The sequence below is a fragment of the Anguilla anguilla genome, chromosome 12 (genome assembly GCF_013347855.1).
Source record: "Anguilla anguilla isolate fAngAng1 chromosome 12, fAngAng1.pri, whole genome shotgun sequence".
In the NCBI taxonomy this organism is placed as follows: Eukaryota; Metazoa; Chordata; class Actinopteri; order Anguilliformes; family Anguillidae; genus Anguilla; species Anguilla anguilla.
Window position 1 is genome coordinate 16,358,375 of NC_049212.1, and position 26,068 is coordinate 16,384,442.

The following is a 26,068-nucleotide window of genomic DNA, read 5'->3' on the forward strand; positions in this document are numbered from 1 at the left end:
CTCACATGTGCACTCCCTTTGACCCACCCACTTAGGTTAGGACATGTCCTGAAGCAGTGAGTCTTGTCTTTAAGTGGTCAGATGGCTAGCTGTACTACACTGTTAATACACACAAATGAAAAAGTCAGTAGGAGTAAGGTAGACTAACCTAGCTGTAGGGGGGAAGTTTGGTTATATTAGTGTAGTCTTACAGGATTCAGTTAGCAGTACTCAGGCATACATAAATATCATAAATATAATTTCATTTCGAATGTCTCCATACAGATTCAGTTCTAGACTTGGTGCAGTTGGTTAAGGATGGGAGAGATATAGCTCTAGGTAAGGGTAATAAATGAATCAATATAACAAGTTATTCAGCCGACGAACACAAGTGGGCTACAGAACAATACACATCCAACTAGCCTGGACCAACTGCAAAGAGCAAGATGGGAGTACACACTCCTGCTCAAAGATCTGGCAGTTACTCTCTTAAGTGCAAGCAGTTTATACATTTTTCATTACTTCAGTACAAAAGGACTCTTTATGACATAGGAACAGATCGCGGAAGAAAATAGGAAATGGCACGTTTCTTTTCTTATGCAATACAGGCAGTATACAGGGTTATTTTGAATGCGCCTCGAATGAACCGACATAAAGTTAAAACACAACAGTGCTTTAAACTCTCTTTTAATTCTCGTCACAGTTTCATAATTATGCATTGGTAGGTCGCAAAAATATTTAATTATATAAGGATCAATGATATTTATATAATCCAGAACAATCGCGCAACAAATGCAGTTGTATATTATTCCAGTTGATATTCCTATGCATTTCAGATAGCCTACATTGCAGTGTATTTCACCATAAATGCGTTACCTTGTTATATATTTACTGATTGCTTTTGTTACGTATTTTTCTTTTAAATTCATGTATATTTCATTAAGCTATGCAGCTAGATCTGATAACGACCCCATGTACTTTCCACGGATGTTGAAACGGAAATGTATCATTTCCCGTAGGCGGAGTTTACCGCGGAGTTTAACTAAATTTGTGATTAGCCAGCTGTTTTCGAGGCGAGCCGAAAGTCATCTGAAACAAGCCTAATGCATTAATCCAGATACACGCATGTCATATGCGAAGTGTGGGTCATGGTTTCTTTCGATTAGACTGGACTGTAGCTAGTTGTGTTTGTGTTCTGTATAAGGCTCGGTTAAAAATGTTCATAGTACGTAGTACCCATGCGATGTTGCAACGGCTACAGTTTATATACGATTTCGATGGCTAAATATTGCACAACTCTGCTGGTTTATTTCCTTTCCAATGGGAGGAAGCAACAAATTGTAAAATAGGAATTTACATCTCCATTGTCGAATTATAGTAGGCTATTTTATACAACACGGCATAAGAATGTTTACAAACAGAGACTTAAATTGAATATGTAACGTTATCTTAGGTCGGACAGGCAAACTACTGAGGCACAAGGGCTATTCTTCCATCGACTCAACTTTCAAAGCGTCCAGAGACTCCTCGTCCCTAGCGTACAACGAGGGATTGGCTGCTAAATTTTTGGTAAGACCACGATGTCTCTTCTTCTTCTTCTTGTTAACTTTTTACGGCTGTTGGCATCCAGTATTGTTGCATTACCGCCACCTACTGTGTGTCTCTGAACATTTATTTAAATCCTTTCCCATAGTTCTGTTTTCTTTATGAAATTAAAAATTATCCTTCTTCCCGTGCTGTTCTCTACTGCTTTAAGTATTTTTTTAAGAGTCATATCCTCTATGTCCACCTCTCTCAGCTCCTCCATCATACTCCCCCTTTCCCTTTGGTACCTACTACAATAGATTATAGCATGTTCCACAGTCTCCTCTACCTGGCAGTAATCACACACACCTGTAGGGTGCTTCCCAACTAAATGTAATGTTTTATTTAATGCACTATGTCCCAGTCTTAACCTTGTAATGATGATATCCTCTCTCCTGTTTCCAATAATGCGCTCGTCTTTTTGCATCAACTTTATTCTGAATTTGGTATAGATGCCTACCTATCATGTCTTTATCCCACCATTCCTGTCATTTCTGTATCCCTTTCTTCCATATTACACCTTTTGCTTCTGCTTTATTTATTTGAATTGCTACCTGTATCTCCTCATTTGCTAAAGCCTCCTTGGCCAATATATCCACAGCTTCATTTCCCTTGATCCCAACATGTGCTGGTACCCACATACATTTTATTTCAATACCCTTCTGCATTACTCTACTGTGCACTTGGAGAACTTTAAACAATAAATCTTCTCGACACTTTGACCTGAAAGATATTATACTTTTAAGGACTGAACTTGAATCAGAACATAATATTACCTTATCTGGTTTGGTCTCTTCCACCCATTGTAATGCCATCAACAGCGCATACATTTGCACTGTGTATACTCCCAGATTATCTGGTGTACGTTTACATACTTAAATATTACTTTTAGGAACTACAAAGCCCGACCCTGCTTTACCCGTTTCCGGATCCACTGACCCATCTGTATATATCTGTAAGAAACCAGGATATTTGACTCACGCTTCATTATTGCCCAACCCCCATATGGCACACTATGAGCACCCCCACAATTGCAACATTTTGGTTGTACCCCCTCTCCACATTCTCCATATTCATGACCCCCTCCACACCATGCACACCTCCTCTTTTCTTTACAAAACTTAGCTATGTGGCCAATTTTGGCATTTGAAACATCTCAATGGTTTGGGAATGTATACCCTCACAAAATAGCTCAAGAATCCCAGACACACTCTATCTGGCAACACCTCACCTTCAAACTCCACCAGGACCGTTTCACTATTTTTCCTTTCAATTCCCTTTGTCATCCTTTTAACACTCACTATTTTTATTTCTCGCCCTTTCAAGTTTTCCTGAAGCTCCTCCAACTCAATACTCAGTGGAACACCTGTAATCAGTCCTTTACACCCTCTTCTGGCTTTCTGTTCTCCAACTCTCACAATTTTTTCCACCTTGCACTTTCCAACATTTTTCATCTGCTTAGCTTTGTTCATTTGCTTTTCATCTGTGCACCCTATCAGCAAATTACCGTCATTGAGTACTCTTGCCAATTTTATTTCCCTAACCTGATCTTTTAACGATCTTGACAATTTCAACGGACTAATTTTCACAACTCCCCCCTCCTCAGCAAATCTCACCACAACATTGTACCTCTCTGAACTTCCATCTTTCTCACTTTCCGCTCCGTCACTGCCCGTCTCTCCTGACTCAGGTCCTGAGCTGCCTCCCTTTCTGACTCTCTTCACCCCTCGTTTCTTATCCCCTTGCTGCTTACTTTTATCCAACTTCCCTTCCTTTCTTCCAATCATCCCCCCCCCCCCCCATCTTCATTCTGTTCCATATCTGACTCTGAGATGTTTCCCAGCCCTATAAACTAAACTGCGGGAGTCTACCTAAAAAGGAACAGGAACAAAGGGCACCGCTCCGGCCCTATACAGGCCGTCGGTCGGTACCCTTTCAGAATAATCAGCACCCTACTTTTACCCTGCAGTGATTCTGTGGTAACAACCCGTTCTACCTAAATGAATAAACAGTTGTACTTTATACTTGACAGTGGTGTATGACGCCGCTTCCCGTCACCCAGCATTCCTCTCTGTCTGACCCCTCCTTCAGTCTTCTCCTGAAGCTCGGCGCGGGAGACCAAGGGACCGGCTGGATGACTGAGAATGTAAGTGCTGCAAGCGTTTCGAATTGGCTTAGGCTGCCATATATTGAGTACGCTGTATATAAAGTACATAATCATCGTCTCACTTTTTCGATCAGTTTAAGCATAGTCTATAGCATGTACAAGAGGGAACAGGAACGCTCACCATATGAGAATTATTAGGCCTGCTCATCTCTTTTTAATGGCAAAGCCCTGGATGTCAGTCTCTCCATTTTCTAATGACACCTCCCACAGATTTTTTAACAATATTGCTGTAAGTTAATATCGTCCACTGCTAAGTTTTGTATACGGATAAAAATATGAAGTGCACATCCATTGAGAAGCTAAGACTGCGAGGAAGATAATGTCACATTCTTGCTTCCTTTCTCTTCAGCTCTTTTTCTCTTTGTTTTGTCCTCCTCTGTCTCTCCCAGGCCCAGTCTCCTGGCTGTCCTCCTTACTGTTTCTGTGGTGGTGGGTGGAGGAGGAGCCTCTGAGGCCACGCCCACGCAGCAGTCAGGTGAGAGACGGCCTTGACCACATGTCTGAAATGTCTGTGATTGAACTGTGTCCTTCATTTCCCATTCTGGCTGATGATTGCCTGAGTGGGTCATGTAGGGAGCAGAGCACTGCACAGACCCGGCCAGAAGTTTCTAGAGGTACAGTGAACCCTCAGGACTCTGGGGAATCGAGTCCATGAGAAGTTGAGGGACTGCCAGACAGTGATGTCAAATTCTTTTGGAAGCCAACAGCAGAAATTGTACTTTTACTGTAGCTCTTTTCCATGATTAAATGGTGTTCCTGGTAAATAATTCCTGCAGAAGCAGCTCCCTCATGAGATCAGGGGTCCTCCCTACTGACAGCCAAGTCCTACTCTAATAAGCAACCTTCAGCCCTGTGCTATTAACATTGTTTGTTTCTATGTGCATGTAAGTGTGAGTATGTAATTGCCTGTGTGTTAGTGATTTTCTGTATGTTTGTGAAAGTTATTTAGTGAATTAATTTGTGTGTGCTTGTGTGCTTGTGTGTGTGTGAGTGGGTGAGTAAATATACATGCATGTGTGTGTTAGTCTGTGTGAGTAGGTGTTAGTGAGTCTTGTATGTTTGAGAGTGTGTGTGCGCGTGTGTGTGTGTGTGTGTTTGTGATTCACCTCTGTGTTATTCCCTTACAGCTCAGTGCCGTGATTTGGGCGTGACACGTGTTGGTGTGGTGCGGGTGTACCAGGGTGAGGTCGGCAGGCTGGGCTGCCCGATTTTCCACGACCTCAGTGTCTCCAGCTACAGCCTGTTTTGGTACCGGGTCCAGCCCGGCCAGGTCCTGGGGCAGCCGGTGAATCTCAGCCTCCCAGGTCACAGGATCAGCGCAGAGAGTGAATGGCTGTGGTTCGAGCCGGCTGTCGCTGAGGACGCAGGACGCTACGTCTGTGCGCTGAGGTACAGAGCTGCATGCGCACTGCATAGGACCTCAAGCACAGAGCTACATGACCGATCACACAGCAAGTTACGAGTCACATCATTGACTGAGATATCTGAACTTCAGTTACTATTGATTAGTCATAATAAATCATGAGCTACCAATCAAAATGGCTGAAAGGGAAATGTACACTGAGGTGTGAGGCTTCGTATGTGAAGTGAATACGGGACCAGCAGGGTAAGATGTTGGGACAACCCTCTTTCCTCTCCAACAGAAATGGGACTCTGTGTGTGAAGATGGGCGTGCGGCTGGAGGTGCTCCCCAGACCGGGCAATGTGTGCGTGACTGAGGCAGCCGCAGATCCCCACCACGTGAAGATTCCTCTGGAGGAAGACAAAACACTCCACTGCCCTGACATCCAGGAGTATCGGCTCTCACACAAAGACCCGCATGTGCGCTGGTTCCACGTGAGTTTCCTGCTCATCTCCACGTCTGTGCTCACCTGTCCACAGCTGTTTGCTGTACTCACCCACTTTCATCCGTCTTTTTCAGTTTTGTTTGTTTTCCTCTCTTTTCCTCTGTCTGTGTATTGTGTTTACCACTTTTCATTCTGGGTTTTTGTTTCTTTCTGGGTGTATTTGCATCTGTTGGGTTGTGTGTCTATCTCTGGTCGTCACTCTATCAGGTTCTATTTCACCTTGTGTTTCAGCCTCTCTGATAATCAGTGACTGTGTTCTTCCCTTTCTCTGTGCTGCAGAAGTGCAACGTGATTCCAGCTAGGCATCCTGACCGGGAGGTGAAGAAGAACACTCTCACCATTTATTCGATGCTTGAGATGTACCAGGGGAACTATACCTGCGTGGTCACCTACCAGTCTGGCGGAAGAGAACTGAACTTCACCAGGGTGATCACTGTGCGGGCTGTGTGTAAGAATCAATGGATTCTGTCAATCTTGAGCTGATTAGGTAATGGAACCCAGTTTTGTAGGTAGTAACTAGTAGGCGTGGCCCCAGATTGTCCTGATTCTCTCTCCCAGACCAAGCCATGTAAAGGTAAAACTGTGCTGTTATTGCCAGGGTTACGTTACGTCAGGGCTGTCCAGCCCTGTTGTTCATTTCAACCCTAATTTGGCATACCTGATTCTACTACAGAGCAGCTCAATGAGATCTGTAGCTGTTGAATGAGGTGTGCTTTGTTAGGGTTGGAGTGAAAACCTACGGAATGGTATATTTCCAGGGACAGGTTTGGGTAGCCCTGTATTGCATTATTTTAGCACAGGGGGTTTCCAGTCGTATCCAGAAAGGCCTGGTAATGGGTGCAGGTTTTTGTTTTAGCCCAGCACTAAGACATCTGATTCTACTTATCAAGGTTTTGATTGAAGACTGTGATGACTTAATGAGTTGAGTCAGGTTTCACAGTGCTGGGTAAATAAAACCCTATATCTTAATTCGTGGGCCCTGTTCCACAAAGAAGGATCACTGGATAGCTGTGCTGAGTAAGAGCTGGAACCGTCCCAAATCTGGAACATGGACTGAAGTAAAAAGAGGTGTTCTGGGTACAAATGCAATACAAATGAGCTTTAATCCATGTAAATAAACCTTTAGTATTTTAAGTTGTGAATAAGTAGCCAGTGTCAGTCAAAAGAGCTGAATTAGTTGTATAATTTTGACTCTACAGTGGGACTTTTTTTCCTTTTGATATCTACAGCGTCCTCTCGGTTGGACAAAACGCCAATTATATACAACCCAGATCGGGACCAGCTCTACATGGTCAAATTAGGTTTGTGTCATCTCTCCTGATGTTTCTCTTCATGTTTGTGGTGTGCACTGATTTGCCTCACCTGCTGTTTTCCTCACTAACTTACACATACTGTGTCTGGTCTCAGGGACAAGAAGCACAACCTTCATCCTCTCTGTCTCTGCTGTTGTCTAGTTAATGATTATTAATCAAAATTATTATTAATTATACCCATTCCAGAGTATGATTTCTTTGGATTTTGCTAGTGTTAAAATCAAATCCTGTGTTGTACACCTTCTAAGTTTTGACCTTGATTTAGCTTTTTAATTGCCCTTGTAAGCTGGTATTCCATTTTACCTGATGTCTGTTTTAGACATGCTTCCGAATACTACTCAGGTAAAGTGTACAATACACTATATTACAGTTTATTCTGCGTAGTCTGTAAAATAGCCATTGTGTTACACCCTGTAGTAGAATAAAGGTGTCAAGAATGAACCGTTTAATTGTGACAGGGGTCCCCGGCCATGCCATGGTCTTTTATAGGGTGACTTAAGCAGAAAGTGTTCCCTGTGTTTCAGCAGATGTGAGCTGTGAGCAGGCAGGGGGGGTAGCCAGGAATTCTGGACCCCCCGAAAGACTAATTTGCTGGGCCCCATAGTGGGTGTGAAGTAAATTGCAAATAATTTGTGGCTTTGGGCCCCTATGTTTTTTACCACCTTACGACCCCCCCACTTACGGCAGCGCTGCTTGCAGGGGCCGCTGCCCGGCTGGACTGCAGAGCGCTGGTGTACGATGTGGAAGGAGACCCGCGGGTGTGGTGGGAAGTGGACGGGCGGAGACCGGAGCAGCTGGCAGATCAGCGCATCACAAACGAGGACAGGTGAGACAGACGGACAGACAGACAGACGGACAGACTCATTACCTCTCTCTTGTGCCCCGCCTCTTGGCCTCCGTCCTTCGCCTGTCTGACCCTGGGCCCCTGTGCTCCGTAGCTATGAGGAAGACGATCTGCTTGACAGAACCATGAAGACCGTGCTTGTCATCCAGAAGTTCAGCTCCCCGGACCTGCAGCGCGAGTACACCTGCCACGCCCAGAACAGCAGGGGCAACGCCACCCAGAGAGCCAAGCTGAAGCCACAGGGTGAGGAGAAGGCACATGCACTGCACGGCCATTACCGCTGACTCTGCACTGCGCGCTGTCTACACTGCACTGCACCGCCATTACCGCTGACTCTGCACATGGTCTGTGGAAACCAGTCCAGTTAAGCCATTGGAGTAGGGCAGCTCAATCTGTTCAAGTATTCATCGGTCTTCAACTTTTAAGTTAAACTCTTTTTATCAAGTTGTAGTTCATTTTTCCATTATTTTAAGTTTTTGGGATTATTCCATTATTTTAAGATTGCTCCTTTTGTTTAGTAAGATTGGCGTTTAGGATTTACAGTGTGCAGAATCAACACTCCACTCTGTAAACTCTATATGGCCAGCAGCACTACCTGTACACCACACAGAATCAACTCTGTATACTGTACACTGACATGTGCTGCATAGAATCTACATTACACAATAAACAGTAATGACAGCAGCATTGATGTGCACTGTGAACGCACTGTGAATGTCATGGTTCTGTGTTTTCCTGTCTGTGTTTCCTTGTTGGGCCGCCAGATGGCGGCACTTCGGTTTTGTGTCCTGTTTAATTGTATTATTGTTTTCAATTATCCAATTATTGTTTGCTGGTTGTCTCGTTTTCCCTTCCCTCTCTGTGGCCTGATTGTTCATTGTGCCCTCCTGTGTCTCGTCTGTGTCGTGGTCTATTTAAGTTTCCCTTCTCCTGGACTCAGGTGCTGGAGCCTTGTTGATTGTTGGTTGTGTTTGTCGCGTATACTCCTGGTCTGGTTCCTGCCCCATGTGTTCCTGCCATGTTCTGTTTTCCACGTGTTTTTGGACTTTTGGTTGCCCTGTGTTTTTGAAGTTTTCCTTTGTTTATTGAGAGTGGCCCGGCGAGGCCTTTTGTTCCCTTGTGTTCCCTTTTTATTTAGTAAAGTCTTTTGTTCCTACCCTTTTTGGAGTTGTGTTTTTCCCCCCTCTGCATTTGGGTCCGAACCCCCCACGCATCCTGACAGTGAACGCACTGTGAGCGCACTGTGAGCGCGCCGCGATGCTGACCGCGGTGCTGTGTCCTGCAGCGCACACGCCCTCGGTGCAGCTGGGCTGCGGTCTGGGTGCGGTTCTGGTGTTGGTGCTGATCCTGTTTGTGGTGTATCGTGTGTTTCGGCTGGAGCTGCTGCTGTTGTACCGCGCCCACTGTGGACCTGATGCGAGCGACACAGGTAGGACTACGCCATGCGCGTTCACTGTGCCACTGACCCAGCGTCCTCTCCTCACTCTTCCCCGCCTTTCACGGGTGATGGACTTGTTTTTTCCAAGGTTCAAAATGAGGGAGTCATCAACTGGGGTCTGTGTGCACTGTGTAGACAAATGTACTTCAATAATATATCGTGCCCTTAATACACTTTTTGTTTATTTGATAAAACCACATTAAAAAAAACCATACATATGTATTTCCTTCCTTGTTCTACTATCACCCTCTCTTTATTTAACACTGTATGTTATAATGGTTTATTGAAATGTGCTGACTGACTGAACTATGACGTTAGATGGTGCATAAAAGACAACCTGTGCTCTGTATATGAAGGGAAATTGGGGTAAATATTTGAGTGGCTTTCTGATTTATGTTCCTGGTTTTGCGTTATCTGTTTGACGCTGTGACAGCTGCCGGCTTCGACTGCTGAAAACAACTGAATTAAAATATTGAATTAACTGCATTAATTAAAAATGTCTTTTCTTCCTCTCTCCTCTTCCCCCCCACCCTGCCTCATAGATGGGAAGGAGTATGACGTGTACATCTCCTACGCCAGGAACAGTGAAGAGGAACAGTTTGTCCTCCTGACCCTCAGAAGGGTTCTGGAGAACGAACTGGGATATAAAGTGTTTATCTTTGAACGGGACAGCCTGCCAGGGGGCAGTGAGTATGACACATCCACAAAGGGGGTAGCGATTATGGGCCAGTCTGGATGGTAGAGTGTATATAACACTGTGGAAGCGTGTGTTACAGTGAGAAGGAGTGTGTAGCAGCATGTAACAGTGCTAGTGTTAAGGCAACTATGTGTACTAGGTACAGTGGGTGTAACCGTAAAGGTGTGTCTGTATCAGTATTATTACGGGCAAAAGTAAGAATAATTTCGGGAAAGCTTTGTGCCCGAGGCCCAGTGAGAGTAACAGTACCAGCGCGAGTGCGGTGTTGTGTAATGCCCTCCTCCTTCCTCCCCCAGCCATCACAGACGACACTCTGAGCTGCCTGGGCCGCAGCCGCTGCCTGATGGTGGTGCTCAGCCCCCGCTACATGGTGCAGGGGACCCAGGCCCTGCTGGAGCTGAAGGCGGGGCTGGACTCCATGGCGCAGGCCGGGGACCTGCGGGTGATCCTGGTGCAGTACCAGCCCCTGGCCCGGGACGGCTGGGTTCGGGAGCTGCGCCGGGCCCGCCTGGCCCTGGCTGTCGTCCGGTGGAAGGGGGAGAAGTCCTCAGACGTGTCCTCGCGCTTCTGGAAGCAGCTGCAGCTGGAGCTTCCTGTGAGGAGGAGGAAGACTGGACTCACTGAGGAATGCAGCGCACTCCCACTGACAACACTCACACCCCGAGAACACACACACACTGACAACACTCACACACCCTGAGAACACACACACACTGACAACACTCACACACCCTGAACACACACACACTGACAACACTCACACACCCTGAGAACACACTCACACCCCGAGAACAGACACACACTGACAACACTCACACACCCTGAGAACACACACACACTGACAACACTCACACACCCTGAGAACACACACACACTGACAACACTCACACACCCTGAGAACACACACACACACTGACAACACTCACACCCCGAGAACACACACACACTGACAACACTCACACACCCTGAGAACACACACACACACTGACAACACTCACACCCCGAGAACACACACACACTGACAACACACACACATTGACAACACACACACCGACAACACACACACACAATACTCACACACCGGGAACACATGCACACTGACAACACACACACTGGCAACACACTCATGATGCACATACTGCCATGGTGATTTGAGGAGAATATTTATGAAAGAACCCTTTTCTATTATATTTGAATTATATTTTAAGTAAAATCTTAAACTGTTCTGTCTGGTTTTTTTGGTCTTCATGGTAAGGTGGCACAAGGCATTAAGCAAAGGGAAAGAAAATTCTGAATGATCAGCATTCTTCATGTTTATGCACTAGAAAGCAAAAAAATAATACAGAAAAATCTTGTCCTTGTGAGCTTTATGTCATAATCAGCTGTATGCTATTTCACCCATTCACCAGGAGGTGGCGTGTAGGCGCTATAGACAGCATTGGTTACTTGGCTAGAGGGAGTTCATTTCTGTGAGTGCCTGTTAAAGTTTTAACTAAGGAATGGGTTTCCAGTTTGTGTGTGTGCGTGTGTATGTATTTGTGTGCGTGTGTGTGTGTTTTTCTATGCGTGTGAGCATGGGTTTGTGTGGGCATGTGTGTTTGTGTGTGTGCGCTTGCGTGTGTGTGTATATGCGTGTGTGTGTGTATTTGTGTGCTTGTGTGTGTGCACGCATGTGTGTATTTGTGTGTGTGTGTATTTGTGTGCGTGTGGGTGTGTGTATTTGTGTGTGTGCGTGCGTGCATGTGTGTATTTGTGTGCGCGCGTGTGTGTTTGTGTGGGCATGTGTTGGGGGGCAGTGCGTAAACCAGTCTGACGAGCCCCATAACAATTAGAGTCATTCCTGAGCGGAGGACGTGAGAGGTCTCACCTGGGCGCGTGCGTGACGGACAGGGTGACAGACAGGTCCATACCCACAGGTGAGGTTAGCATACCTGTCTAATGAAAGTCCCGGGGGTCCGCGGTGCCTCCTTTTAAAAAGGCATCAACAGCTGATCACAAAGAAAAGCATTAACAACAACACTCCATAACGCAGAGAGGACAGCCAGGGTTAGTGGAGCTTCAGTTCAAAAAAAGTGTGGCTATCGAATATATATTTAGAAGAACTTGCAATTAATAAAATGAAAATATGCAAAATGTCCTGTTCATTCTCTGTTGCAATTTTTTTTTAAAACAACTGAAACCCTTAGAAAAAATGTATTTCACTACATGTATCTTTTGAGTGTGAATCTCTGACTTTTAACTCTAAGCTACATTTTCAACTTTTAAACTCTTTACTTAGTGAAAGAAAGATTGCCTGTCATTTACATTGTCAGTCTTTTTTTCTCTAAGTCTGCTTTGGGTGAAAGTAATAATTTGATGAAGACAAAAAGGATTTGGACTGTGATGGAAACACAATGCCAGCGTGCACCTGAGGGCGGAGAGATGCCACTCATGTTCGCCGCGCTAAAACTCGTAGACTTTGTCACTCTTCCAGTTCCTGACCGTGGATACAATCTGTGCGCAAGCACGCGGAAAATCGCCCGGTTCGCATTGTATGTTATGAATCCTGTTCAAAAGAACACAGCTGACAGGAGCAAGGTAAAGTGGGCAGCGGGGGTGGCATCATGGGGAGTAGTAATTTCTGTGACGCATTTATTTCTCGGCCTCTAGAGGGCGCTTACGGTCAAAGATGCCCACGAGGAGAAGTGGACAATGAGAAAAGAGCTGTTACCTTGACAACCCCCAGGGGACAATAAATTTCCACTATCTAATAAGTGAGGGAGTGCCCCAGGACATCTGTGAGGGGACAGAGCTTACCCTGCACTGTCAGGTGGAAACTCGCTGCTTATCTCACAATGTTTCAGAACAGACGTATTTAAAAAGAAAGCACATACCTTGCACTTGCAGCAGCGTCCACACATGGGAGGGGGTCCTCGTCCCTCTTTAAGAAATATGACTCACACTGAGTTGTTTGGGAGGAGAGGGGCGGGGGGTTGGACATGGGGGGATGGCATTAAGGCCTCATCCCCTTCTCTATCTAGCTGCACCAGGTGCAGCGCATAAACAGGGTGTGGGAATGTGGGGAAGCAAAGTGCATATTTGCACATGGCATCCTTATCTTGTTTTATGAAATAATTACAAAGTGACATTACGACTGACAACATGCCTGTCGGGTGGTTAAACAGCCCATCAGCACCAGAGAAATGATCAACCGAATATTCTATATATCATCTGATGACGGGTGCACTGACGTACTTTCAATCACGTCAAGGTCATTTCTTTTTTGACAGGTGCGACCCCAGCATGACCCCACACAGACCTCAATGGGTGGCCTATTTTCTGATACAATATCAATGTTTGAATAGATGCAGCTCCAGAAATTTTCAAATACAAAATTTATTTGGTATTAAAATGTGGATTAGTGATTCTCCCTTAGTAAGCACAAAGTATATACTGTAGTCATCAACAACAAGGTAGCTAGGGAACAGAACACACATTTAAATGTAAATGTGTCCTCATCTGTGTCCCGCAGTGCCACTGGACATAATGATTTGTATAAACGTAATTGCCATTTAAAAAAAAAAAAAAAACAACCGCAATTGCAATCACATGTCCAAGTAAACAGGCACAGATATGGTAGTATAGTAATGCTGCCTTTTACAGTTCCCTAAGTACTAGGTATTTACCAGATAAATATGTGGTAAGAATAGCACATACTTGGGCAATTACCACTGGTAGTGGTAATAATAGGAAAAATACTAAAAAAAACTAAAACTTTAATACTTACAGTATAAACACCTCCATTCCTATCAATTCAAGTGACTGTCTTGTAGTTATCAAAGATTTAGCTTGGCTATAGCCTGAGTGAAATAGTGTACTTACTAGAAAATTAGACAACAGTTACTTTATCATAGAAGTTCTGCCAAGTATTATCTAAATTGTATACAATTAAACATAAACAGGTTTAAGTTGGCTATAACCAACTTAAACCTTCAATAACTGCAAGCTAGTTACTTGAATTGATAGGTAATATATGGTGTGTGTTTGTGGTAGATGATGTGTTTCCAAGTATTGCAGTTTTAGTTTCTTAGTATTTATGTTTTTTCTTTTTCTTTTTTAATTTTTTTTTTTACTAGTGGTAATTTCACAATTCTGTGCTACTTTACCTTGCATTTACCTGTTAAATACCAAGTATTTAGGGGATTGTAAAAGGAAGCATTACCAGTATTATTATCCTAAATATTTTCCATAATTTCCAAACCAAATACTTCCTACCTTGCAAATTGTGCAGGTGCAATGAGTATATGATTGTCCCCTCCCCCATGACAGTGCTTTAATGACAAAAAGCTCTCAAAAAATTGCAATTACTCTTTCAGCTTCTACCAGGTATACACATATTTTACTGTGGCAGCAAAATTTAACAGCAGACGCTATCTGCACAGAATATATCAGTTACGACTAAGTGCACACACCACCCTTATCCACATGCATTATCATCAGGAAACTGTCAGATATGACACAACTTATCTTCCACTGAAGTTTATACAGCCATAAGCCCATCCCTGGAACAGCATTGCTTTGGATTGATTTAGCTATTATTTACTCATTAAACACTTGATATCTGTCAAGTAACTGTCAAGGATGCTACTGCCCACCGGCCAAATCTTCATCTAAGGATTTCAATTTACTGACATCAGTGGGCTGCACAAGTGGGCTGCACAACCCTTAGTTACTCTTGCGAAGGGTGCTGTACAACAATTTGACTGATTGATTGACTGAGCATAATTACTCAGTGTACTACACCCTTATCTTGTATAAACACTAATAAAAAGGGCTGAACTGTATGAAAACGGCATTAAATGGGCAACAATATAAATACCAAGATGTGCTGCATCGACAGAGCAATTTAGAGCAAGCAGAAACCCAGTTTTGAAAAAATAATCCCGGATGAGGATTTGGCTGGTAGAAGTAGGCCTACTAGTGCTACTCGGGCTTCATTAAAAAAAAAAAAAAATTAACTTCAAAATGTATAAATTATAAAATAATAGCTACTTGGCAACTAATAATAACAACCATCGCTTTAGTAACCCCTAAACTGGTTAGGTAGACGTTATTCTTGTTCATTTTCTGTTCCCATCCCGTGCTCCTCATATCAATTTTATTTCGATTAGCAGCATGATCAAAGATAACTACGTAGCTACTAGTGACGGGAAAAGTGTAAAGAGTGTAAAGAATGTTGTGCTTATAGCCAATAACAGGCTTATAGCCAATGAATCACCATCGCGAGACACGAAATATGATTTTGTTCTATTTTACTTCGACTCGAAGTCTGAATTATTTGGAAAAGATTTCGGCAACTCCGGAAACCAATAATTTATATAATTAAATAATTATTTACCTAATTTAATATTGCCTACCAAATAAATTTGGGCCTAACTAAGACGAATGGTGACTTTGTAGTGGCTAATATTCGTCAAAAAGCTGAGCAATCGCTCAAAAATCACTGGGAGGCATATTGTGAAACACAATAAGAAGCTGGACTCAGGTTACTTGAAATTAAAGCTAAATCTTAGTGCAGTAAACACAAACAACAGCTACGCGTTTGATCTGCACCGAAGAAAAGGAACGAATACCACAAAGTACGTTAAGGAACAGGTTTTTGGGCATTTGATGATTAGGTCTTCACGTCAGATTTGACTGATGTTTATTGCCTACTATCTGAGGACGTGTCGCACGCGCACACTCCTGTCACACGTGCCATATGACAGAATTTGTCCCACGGGCGGGGGGGGTAAGGAATAACTAGACTGCATTCTGGCAGGGGTACATTTGCACGTCTCACCACTACAAAATTGTTCTCTTTCTACTCCAAAATAAGGGGAGTTCATTGGCATACATATTTCCTGTATCTCAACTTCCTAGCTTTTCCGATTATGATTAAAATATATTGCCTTTTATATCCAGCCAGAATCGTGCATAGTTTTATGATAAACTGAATATAGCCTATTTCCTCTCCCTTAACCATGTTACATTTCAGTAGGTCTTAATTCAATTTCATTTATTTGATTAATAAGAGCATGCTGTAGCTTACTTGACGGAAAAGCACGACAATGCAGATACTGCACAAAACCATTCAGCAATTAAGCATTCACGGCTGAGAATGTGGCAGTCAATCGGTAGCCCGTTAGGGCGATAGGCCATGAATTTCTTGCGAGAGGTCGGGTATGTGGTCAAGTCACATTCCAGACTTTCTTAACACGAGACTAAGGAAATTCTATACCATTTCAGGAAAACAGTCAAACAATAAAACAGTAGGCTTGTGATTGCTTTATTTTCCCCGGGTGCATGTCGTAGACCTAGACTACATGTCACAACATGACGTGTCTGTCCAAGTAAGGGTAGACTACTATTTTCTTTTACACCATATGTAAATTTATTTAATTAGCCCAGTTACATCCGTGGTTATCTGATATTTTTGATTCCTGTATTGCAGGGCTGCCAAACCCTGTTCCGGAAGAGCTACTGGTTGTACGCTTTCATTTCAGCCTTAATTTGGCACACCTGATTCTACTAATTAGCAGCTCAAACAGGTCTCTAGCTGTTGAATGAGGTGTGCTTTGTTAGGGTTGGAGTGAAAACCTACAGGACGGCAGATCTCCAGGACAAGGGTTAGGCAACCCTGCTGTATTGTAAGCCAAACGAAACGTTTTATTGCAGTCTAATCTGTGAGTGTCGTTGATGTATGGACCTAATTAGCTCATGCAGGATAATTGGTGGAAACAAAAACCTTCCTGCACATTCCCCCTCCAGGAATGGAACTGCCCATCCCTGATTTAGGTCAGTGTTCCTGATATGCAGGATAGCCCTGAGGATAACCGAATAATGTCATTGGTAATATCAAATCTTGTCCAGCAGGTGGCGTATCAAACAAGTACCATCTCGGTCAGTAGGCTGCTTTTAGAAAGCGCTTTCTGAAGAATCATTTATTTGTGCATGAATGATAAAAAATTTCACGATTATCGTTCATTTGTTCATTTGAAAAAATGAGACACTAAATACTGAACTACGCAATAAAAAGGAAACGAATGAATATTTAACCTTTAAATTGTTTACATTTTCCTTCTTTGTGTGCTAGGCTCTATTACTAATTTCTTTAATGTTTATTAAGTCTTAGAATCTTATGCAACAGCAGCAGCAGTAACGACAACAACAACAACAACAACAATAATAATAATAATCATAATAATAATAATAATTCATTGTTCATGTCACTTCACAAAGTCTGTTCCTTCTGTTCTGGAATACTGCAAACTCCAGATAAATGTGATTTTTGTGACCAGTTAGATCATCCCCCATGGCTGCAGGTGAGAGCTGAGACTGTGAAGATTTGGTGAAGACTGTGAAGTTTATTTAAACAGCTTTGCTCACATATATAGTCCACTTGTGTCCTCATTGCTCTCTTGTCCTGTCTACTTGCCTCTCACTCCTTCAGGTAGTCCCAGTGTCTTATAGGACATTGTGAAGTGCGTAGATATAAAACACGGAACCATAAGAAACTACTGGGAAAACTTGTAACGTATTATTATGGGAAATGTAATTAACATTTTGTTCTCCATGACGACCTGCATGTATAAAGGGCTGCTGTGTGTGTGTGTGTGTGTGTGTGTTCTGGTTTAGCTGGGTTTATGGGGAGTTTTGTGGACCTCGGTCTGTGGTTACTCATCACACGCCATGAGGAGGTCGGCTGCTCATCCTCGCGGCGGGGCACCGAGCGGGCAGTAAAACCACATTAACCATTAAACCGGCAGGAATTTCGGCATGCTGTGCGGAGGGTGGCGCAGCACGTGTGCACCCCCCACAGGGGGCCACAAACGCCAGACACTTGGGCCTTATACATCATGTATTACTAAAATCCAATTAGGTCTGGAGATAGCCAGAGCATCCTTAATTAGGAGGACGCACTCCAGCCGGGGAATGTTTAACTTAAAGCCATGGTTCCGCAGTTTTATGTCACATACTGTCCTTGTTCCATAAATGTCCTCTCCCCTAAAATACACCCAAAAATGCCTTTTCTTTGTCACATCCACACCTGTTGCATGTATTTGTTAAATGAACTCATGCTGTTTCATTGTTACATACACACCTGTCCCATTATTGTCGTACACACGCGTGTACTGTTTCACTGTTATGTACAGATACATACCGATCCCAACTCTTGGATTGGTATGTCTTGTACTCACATATGAGTCTTCTGTTCATATATAACCTTAGTGTCACACCCACATTTTAAGTATGAGTGACACCACGATTAAGTCTTGTACTCAAATATGATCTTAGTGTCTCATGTTTTTGTTCTTTAGTTATAATAATCTACATTGCTGTCCCATATTATTTTTACCTGTGTTCATGTATACTCTTGCTTTACATATACCTATATATATAAATCCCATGGTCCACAGTTTCCCCAAGTGTGCTGGGCAGTGTATTGTCCTTTATGGCTGACAGAACAGAAGAATGAGGTGTGCAATTTCAACAGTGTAATCCTCACAACTTTCACACCAGGAATAAAAATACTAAAACAGGCTATGAAAAGATTCTGCTCTGACCACTGCTCCACACTGCCGCTCTGACCACTGCTCCACATTACTGCTCTGAGTACTGCTCCATATTGCTGCTCTGTCCACTGCTCCACACTGCTGTTCTGACCACTGCCCCACACTGCTGTTCTGAACACTGCTCCACACTACTGCTCTGACCACTGCTTCACACTGCTGTTCTGAACACTGCTCCACATTGCTGCTCTGATCAGTGCTCTAACACTGCTCCTCGGACCACTGCTTTGCACTGCTCTCATTGTGTGTGTGTGTGTGTGAGTGTGTCTGTGTGTGTGACCATTATCTTGCGTGTGGGGCTCATTAAGGGTTAATGTGTATCTTTAAGAGTGTGCGCATGACTGGAGAACATAGAGGAGCAGTGTTAATGTTATACACATTGTAATATATTCATGAAACCGCACTCGGGCGCGTGCACCACAATGAAGATGATGAGAAGAATGTGCACACACAAGGTTCTTCAATGATAGAGGTAATGAGTGATTAAGTTTCACATAGGTCCCTTCATCTGAGAATCACAGAGCTTCCGAGGATAACTGATTTGTCATCATCATGGGTAACATAAACAAAGCTGTGGCTTTAATGTGAAAGGATTTGCAAAAGCGCTTAACACTCTACTTTCTGACTGCAAGAATGTCACGCTATCTTCAGCCTAACACAACAGACCAGCAGAATCGGTGATGTCGGGCTGAAACACTAGAAAAGTTTGAAAAAGGGAATGCACAAAATGTCCACTTTTTTACAATACTATCCGCTGGTCACTGATGCTAACCTACACTGTTGTAACTCCCAATGTGTCAGCTGCTCAGCCATTTCCTTGCATCGTACTTCCATAGTTGTTAGCGATATATGTGCACGGACAGATTGATTGAAGGCATGTGTGCTTGCCACAGCTCAATAATTTTAAAAAAAATTATGATTCTGACCAGTATGTATAAAGCTTGTGGCTAACTTTTGCATTTCCATTATTGCTCTCTTCAATGCCTTTTTCCTTGTTTTATTGGGAAAATGTGCTTTACATGATCGCTGGATGAGCACTGAATGAAGAAGCCTTCTAGCTTCAGGTACACTTTCCTTTTTGTGAATGAGTAACTATTTGTAAAATAAATTAATGTAATTTCTGTCTCTATCCCAGTTTTATAGTAGTAGTAGTAGTAGTAGTAGCAGCAGTCGTAGTAGTTTTATATCAAGCTGATAAATCTCCAGAAGGTAGTTGCAGTTACTTGACTCACTGGTTCTCCATCAGGTGTGTCATCCAAAAGTTTTCACTCTGAGGTGAATACCTGTTAAAATATCGCCTACAATATGCCTCATTCGAATCCTTAAAATGACACATAACAAAAGAGGCGATTAAATTCAGTTTTACGCAGTTGTAATATCAAATGTCATGTCTGGCGATGAAATTTTCTCGCTCGTGATGGCTGATACTTTGTGTGATGTTGACACTGGAACAAAGCTCTTGGATCGGTGAAAGTGATGACATTAGCCGCGTCCTCCGAAGGCGAGATTAAGTTACAGCCGTTGCTTAATGACCCCTTTCCTGCCCGATACTCAGCTGGAAAACAGAAGATCGTGTTTTTCCTCCCTCCTGTCTCTCTCCCGTACGTTCATTTCACCAGGGCCGCCTCTCCTTCCCCTCACCAAACCAATCTGGTGGACATCTGGGGGGTTTAACCATGTCATTAAAGATAGACCACTCACTGGTTCCAGGACTGCACCATCTACGAACCCCCGCCCTCTCCCAGGGGAAGAGAGACACACCCCCCCTGTCCTCGAGCCCCTGGGGGGACGCCCTGCCCTCCCCTCGGGGGGGGTCCAGGGGGGTCGTCTCACGCGGGAATTACCTGCCTCTTTTGTTCTCCAACAAAACACACACTGGCACAGAGGAGGGTGACAGGTGCTGCTCCCAGTCACCCTCAGTCTATGTGCTCAGTCAGAGCCATCGCACACTGACCACGGGTTAGCTCCCAACACCAGAGCCTTCCTACATTGACCACCGATGGGTTCATTCAGCGCTGTCACACACTGACCACATTCCTGCTCATAACCTTCTCACTTTACTTCCTCACCGAACCATCAGCTTATACGGATAAAACACTGTGTCAGAACACCAGACACCTTTGCATACTGACCACAAATATATTCGGTTTGATTTCAAACTCACAACCAAATTGACTCTCCTTGTGTTTTTGAAAGAGTACAAATGATACCTATTATGAATCTATTCGGGCTTTCATTAATTATTGCCATTAAGTGCTTGAATTAAACTGAAATATGGTGATATCCCTGAAGTCCAATTCTTAATGATGCTTGAAAATAATAACTCATCATGAATAAGGATTCCATGAGCAGCATCCTTTATGACAACAGTTCAGGCTTCAGAGAAGGCAACTCTCTTACTTGCTTTTAACCACTTACGATCAATAATACAATACAAAAGATAGATATAAAATAATTCTGTGTTAACTTTCAACATAAAACTAGAAATATATTAAAAAAGTGTCAGAATTACAATACTTACAGTCTTATATATCTGATTAAGTAACAAATATCAAGTTATTTGCAGTTGTGGGCAGCTCAGTGTAAGGAGGCAGTTTGTTAGAGTCTGTCATTCACATGTCAATCAAGTGCAAAAAGTAAATGTTCTTACAGAGAGGACCGACAGTATTAACGAGACTAAAATTAGAGTTCATTGTCAGTGGAAATTCAAAATCAAACACAAAAATTAATGTACTTCACTTTCTACTTTGCTCAGTAAACAGCTTACGCTCAATTTTGTCCGTGTGTGTGTGTGTGCGTTTGCGTGTGTGTTTGCGTGCGTGTGTGTTTGTATGTGTGTGCTAGTATTAGTGCATGAGTTTACAAAACATACAGTTATGATCATGCATTTTCACGAAGATGATTATAAACCAGCTACAGTAATTCTCTAAGTAAGTGTGTGTGGGCATGTGTGTATACATGTACATGTGTGTACCGGTGTAGTTATCTATGTGTGTATTCCAGTGTTTGAGACATGGTGGACATGCTTGCTGGACAGTGTACTGAGTCTAGGAAGTGTCTTTGGGGACCCAGGTGAAGTTCCAGCCCCCGCGCGTGTCCTTGCAGACGAAGGCTTGGCCCTGGGAGAAGCTGTGTGTCCTCACGCTGCTCCGGGGCTCCAGGGACATGCTGAAGGCCACCTCTGTCCGGCCCCGAGGGGGGCAGGGGGTAAGGTAATGTGGGGCGCTCTCGCTCGCAGGGGCGGGCTGTGTCTGCAGCGAGCAGTCAGACTCCAGGCAGTGTGCTGCTGGGGCATGGTGTTGCACTGTCTCCATGTCACAGGGCAGCTCCGGCAGAGAGGACAATCGGGGGCGGAGGTCCAGCGGGTCAGGCAGCTGCAGCACATCGGCCAAATGGGCAAACAGGGGGGCAGTACAGTCAGAGTTGGGGTTAGCAGAGAGGTCGATACTGGGGCTGGAATTAGCAGAAGGGTCAATACTAGGGCTGGGGTTAGGGGGGTTGATGTTAGAGATGTAGTTTACAGAGGAGTTGATGTTGGAGCAGGAGCGAGTGGAGGAGATGCTGGACCTGAAGTTAGGAGAGGAGTTGAGATGGGAGCTGCAGTTGGCAGTGTGATTGGTATCAGTGCTGTAGTTAGAAGAAGGGTCAATTTCGGGGCTGAAGTTGGCAGCTGGGTTGATGCTGGAGCTATAGTTGGCAGAGGGGTCGATGGTGTCCTCATCCTTTAGGCCCAGGGTCTGTAGGACCCAGGAGTCCATGGGCAAAGTATCAGCCACTTCTGGGGTGAGGTTCCGACAGGTGCGTTTGCCATGTGTCCCAGAGAGCAGCTGGCTGGATGTGAATCCATCATCCTGTTGAATCCTCTTCCTGCTCCTTGCCCCAGTGCTCCTCGAAGCAGAAAGCAACTTCTGTGTGAAATACATAGAATAGATGTGTAGACCCAATCTGTGAAAAAATAAACTGAACGAACTCAACTAACCCTGATCACAGGTCCACAACTGTGACCCTGACCTGGACTGGCTACAAGCAGGTCAGGGTCACAGTGACATTTTGTGAATACTATCAGCAATATGCTATATTGTGTTCAAGTTTGTGCAATAAATAAATGCCTAGGTAGAACAATGGAAAAACACTGCAGCCTTGAGGGCCAAACCCACCTGAGCTCAAGCAAGTGTTGGGTGGGCATGATTCTTTCAGTATAAAAGATGTATTAAAGTATTATAGTATGGGAAAAACTCCCATTCGCTGTAAGAAAAACTATTTTGCAATTACCTTGGCTTTGGCTTCTAAGCATTTCACTACTGAAGAATTCAAGAATTCTTTCAGTTTGTTGTTTTCCTCCTGGAGCCTTGCTAGTTCTTCCTCCCTTTGCAGCAAGGTGTCTTGCAGCTGCAAAAAAGATTCAATCAACCAAAACACCTTCACATTCACTATTACTTAAGACCCTCAATCAGACCCTAATAATAAATTATTATTAATATTATTAGCAGCAGTAGTGGTAGTAGTAGTAGTAGTAGTAGCAGTAGTAGTAGTAGCATTAGTTGTAGTACTACTCGTAGTAATAAAGGCAGTAGTAGTAGTCAGCTGCATATTGATACCTGTTTGTTCCTTTGCAGCTGAGGTGACAGGTGGTCATTCCAGGTTGGTTCAGTCTCATAGCCCAGATTATAGAATGCTTCTATAAATGAATGGTTAAAAACATGTCTTAGGGATACTGAAAACATTTAGCAAAATAAATAAATAAATAAATAAATAAAAATGTTTCCTCAAGAACAATACAAAATATGGAAATGCAATGGAAGAAAATACCCAAAAACTACCCTAAAATAAACAGAAATATTGTAACAGCAAGCCAGCTTGAAGTGTAGGTGTCATAAGCTCTTTCTCTTTGTCAAATGAAAAAATTCCAAGTGTGACACCTTTAGGCCCACACCGCTGATCTGGCATATTGCTGCACAGAAAAATTCATTTCAATAGACTTACCATGCTGAGACGGCTCGTGCAGGCAAACTGTGTTGTCCAGGGGACCGGCAGTCCAAAAGGAGACCACTGTTTCCTTGGAAACGTCAACACTTTCTGCTGACGTTGGGACGGAATAGGGGCAGTCGTATCGTTGGCCCCCTACAAAGCTGGGCTCTTGGCAGGACACGGCAGTGCTCTGCAAAGCAAACGGGCGCAAGTGGGACATCCACAGAAACCACATTAGCGCGGTCCAACAGACATTCATATAGAGTGATGTACAAGTTATATGGTACTGCCCATGTAGTTTACACGTGAGATAAAATGTTAAACGGAAAAATGCATAAGTGAATAACAAAACATTAATAAATTATTGGCGTGATGCTACACTAAAAAAAATGAAAGCTCCAAAATAAAACTATTCGTTTTATCCGTTAAAATCACAGTATGGTAGTTACAACTAATTAAGAGCGACACTGTGACAACAGGTAAAACCCAGGGTAGCCTGCAGCTCTTGGCCCTCACGCGCGCAGTCACGTCCATCATAAACGCATCAATGACCAATGCAGTTAGAATTTATGCACTCTCAATTTAAGAAAAAGTTGAGAGAGACTACAAGCTATTCGCGGTCTTGGAAGACGCCAATGTAAGTTACCAGTGCGGTCTTTGACGCATAAAATAAGCCTGTTGAAACACCTTTCCCAATGCACGTACGATGAGAAGTTTGACACAGGTTCCTCCATGAGCACAATTTTTTTGTATATAATAACCCCAGCAATGTAAACAAAACAACAAAAATACTAGTCTACCAAATTCATTTTATGTAGGCTAGTGTGTCGATTGCGTCCGCTTGAGTTTACAATAGAATACATTTCAGGGCACTCTCTATTACCACCCTCTAGTTGGATGCTTTGCCTAAAATCACTTGGAAGCTGGCAATTTGCCGAGACTTACTCTATAGACACTGGCTTTTAAAGGAAATATTCAGTACGTATCTATTCCTGGAAGTCTCGCAAACATGCCACCTTGTACTCCGGCATCATGCTCAGAGAACAGGTGCGCGTAAAAACACATAGCGGCAATAACCATCCCAAGCAAGAGAAAAACGCACAATGGAAAGGATGTCAAAACAATTCAAGATAAATCTTCTAAAGATCTGGAAATTGAATACAATATCTGACTTAAGACTCACCATGACGCATGCAGGATGCACTGGGCAGCACGCGGAGGGGACTCCTCGGAGCTCTCCAGACCTTTAAGGAGAACTGAACGAGTCTGGGAGGTGAGTTCATATCTTAATCCAGAGCTAGTGACGCCCGAGGTCTGTCCTCATACCCTGCAATCTGATTTGGTGTGAAGCTGTCAAACTTGTGACGTGAGGAATTACACACTTGAAGTCCAGATGAACTGGACTACTTTTGACCCAACAATTGCGAATAGAAATTTTACACAACATAAAAATATTTGTATAACGTCCTCCTCGTATTTAAATATAAACAATTATCAGCAATTAAATACAATCAATCAAACATGTCACCATACTCACAAGCATTCGTGTTCAATATCATTAACGAAACCTGTCTGAGCCTGAAAGAGGCAATGAAGCCCTCGTGCACTGGAGCACAACTGTAAAATTGTAAAATTAATTGATAATAAGTGAACAGTCAAATAATTTTACAAACGTTTGACGTGCAAATATGCACATTCCTCCTGCGTTTTCACTCATATGAAACGTAGGGCAAATGCCATAGTGACATATTAACACGTTGTGTGTGTTTTCTATTTTTGTCTATGTGTCTGCGTGTGCGCGCCTGTTTGCCTGCTCGCATTTCCGTCTGACTGGGCCATTGCTGTTTTTTTACGCTTGTACAGGTGGAATAAATATGACTACCTAACTTTCCTAAGAGATCTCATTAAGGTTGAAAATGAAATGAAGGATTCTTAACATTGCAATATCAAGACTTTGGGTCTGTCGATGGTAATCCACTGCAAGTGGTTTCAAATCACATGAAGGGTAAAAATGTTTTTTTAGGCATGACTGAGCGTTGCTGTTACGTTATTAAGTTGACATTTGACGTTGAACTTTTGTGGTCATTTTCAAGCACTGGTATTTGTCGCATGGAAATGACTGTTACGGCACGGTGGAGGATTCAACATTTTTGGCAATATTGAAAGCAAGGGGAAAATCAGCTGCATCTACGCTCTGTACAAGTGCAGATTTCGGTTTGTTAACGTACAGGTCATATAATAATAATAATAATAATAATAATAATAATAATAATAATAATAATAATATACCACTTAAAAACAAAATTTATGAAGTGCTTTACAAACAGCAAAAGATGTGCACAGGTGCTCAGAGACTGCACAATTAAACTACAGGGAAGTATTAAAATCAGTTATGCATGACATTTATAAAAGTACATCATAATACATAAAAATGTATTAGTATGGTCTTACAAATCAATTCAGAGTTGTACAGGGAGCCGGTGAAGAGAAGCTGGCAGCAGCATTTTGTATGAGTTGAAGTCATGTAATTGATTTTTTACTGAGACAGGAATAAAGCGAGTTACAGTAATCTGGACGTGATGATATAAATCAGCTCCAGATATAAAAGGTTTGATTTTGGAAATATTACTTCATTTGTAA

At 43.2% G+C, this 26,068-nt stretch overlaps 2 protein-coding genes across 4 annotated transcripts; one reads left to right on the forward strand and one right to left on the reverse strand.

Moving 5' to 3' along the window:
- The first annotated feature begins 980 nt into the window (after positions 1 to 980).
- Positions 981 to 10,605, forward strand: LOC118210208 (interleukin-1 receptor accessory protein). 3 transcript variants are annotated; one of them, XM_035386206.1, is made up of 13 exons: positions 981 to 1,120; positions 1,433 to 1,548; positions 3,596 to 3,709; positions 4,120 to 4,205; positions 4,858 to 5,119; positions 5,374 to 5,566; positions 5,857 to 6,025; positions 6,807 to 6,878; positions 7,590 to 7,716; positions 7,829 to 7,977; positions 9,020 to 9,163; positions 9,715 to 9,858; positions 10,166 to 10,605. In XM_035386206.1, coding segments are annotated over exons 3-13 (1,752 nt in total). In that variant the 5' UTR covers positions 981 to 1,120; positions 1,433 to 1,548; positions 3,596 to 3,707; the 3' UTR covers positions 10,570 to 10,605. The 3 variants fall into 3 exon arrangements, with proteins under 3 accessions (XP_035242097.1, XP_035242098.1, XP_035242099.1); XM_035386207.1 differs by having other exon boundaries at positions 1,003 to 1,548; positions 3,655 to 3,709; XM_035386208.1 differs by lacking the exon at positions 10,166 to 10,605 and adding an exon at positions 10,018 to 10,157 and having other exon boundaries at positions 1,003 to 1,548; positions 9,715 to 9,915.
- A 10,189-nt stretch (positions 10,606 to 20,794) lies between these two features.
- Positions 20,795 to 24,735, reverse strand: gmnc (geminin coiled-coil domain containing). The gene is made up of 5 exons (XM_035386216.1): positions 24,612 to 24,735; positions 23,444 to 23,618; positions 23,059 to 23,138; positions 22,733 to 22,849; positions 20,795 to 22,368 (listed from the first exon to the last, which is right to left on the reverse strand). The coding sequence occupies exons 1-5, from the start codon at positions 24,612 to 24,614 to the stop codon at positions 21,508 to 21,510; spliced, it is 1,236 nt and encodes a 411-aa protein (XP_035242107.1). The 5' UTR covers positions 24,615 to 24,735; the 3' UTR covers positions 20,795 to 21,507.
- Positions 24,736 to 26,068: the final 1,333 nt, after the last annotated feature.

Bases quoted from the DNA above. Each gene is read 5' to 3' on its own strand.
- LOC118210208 (XM_035386206.1), top strand. The intron at 5,567-5,856 runs GTGAGTTTCCTG...TCTGTGCTGCAG, and splicing joins CGCATGTGCGCTGGTTCCAC to AAGTGCAACGTGATTCCAGC. The intron at 6,879-7,589 runs GTTTGTGTCATC...CGCTGCTTGCAG, and splicing joins GCTCTACATGGTCAAATTAG to GGGCCGCTGCCCGGCTGGAC.
- gmnc (XM_035386216.1), bottom strand. The intron at 22,850-23,058 runs GTATCAATATGC...TCTTTTTTGCAG, and splicing joins AGCTGCAAAGGAACAAACAG to CTGCAAGACACCTTGCTGCA. The intron at 22,369-22,732 runs GTAATTGCAAAA...TATTTCACACAG, and splicing joins GCTTAGAAGCCAAAGCCAAG to AAGTTGCTTTCTGCTTCGAG.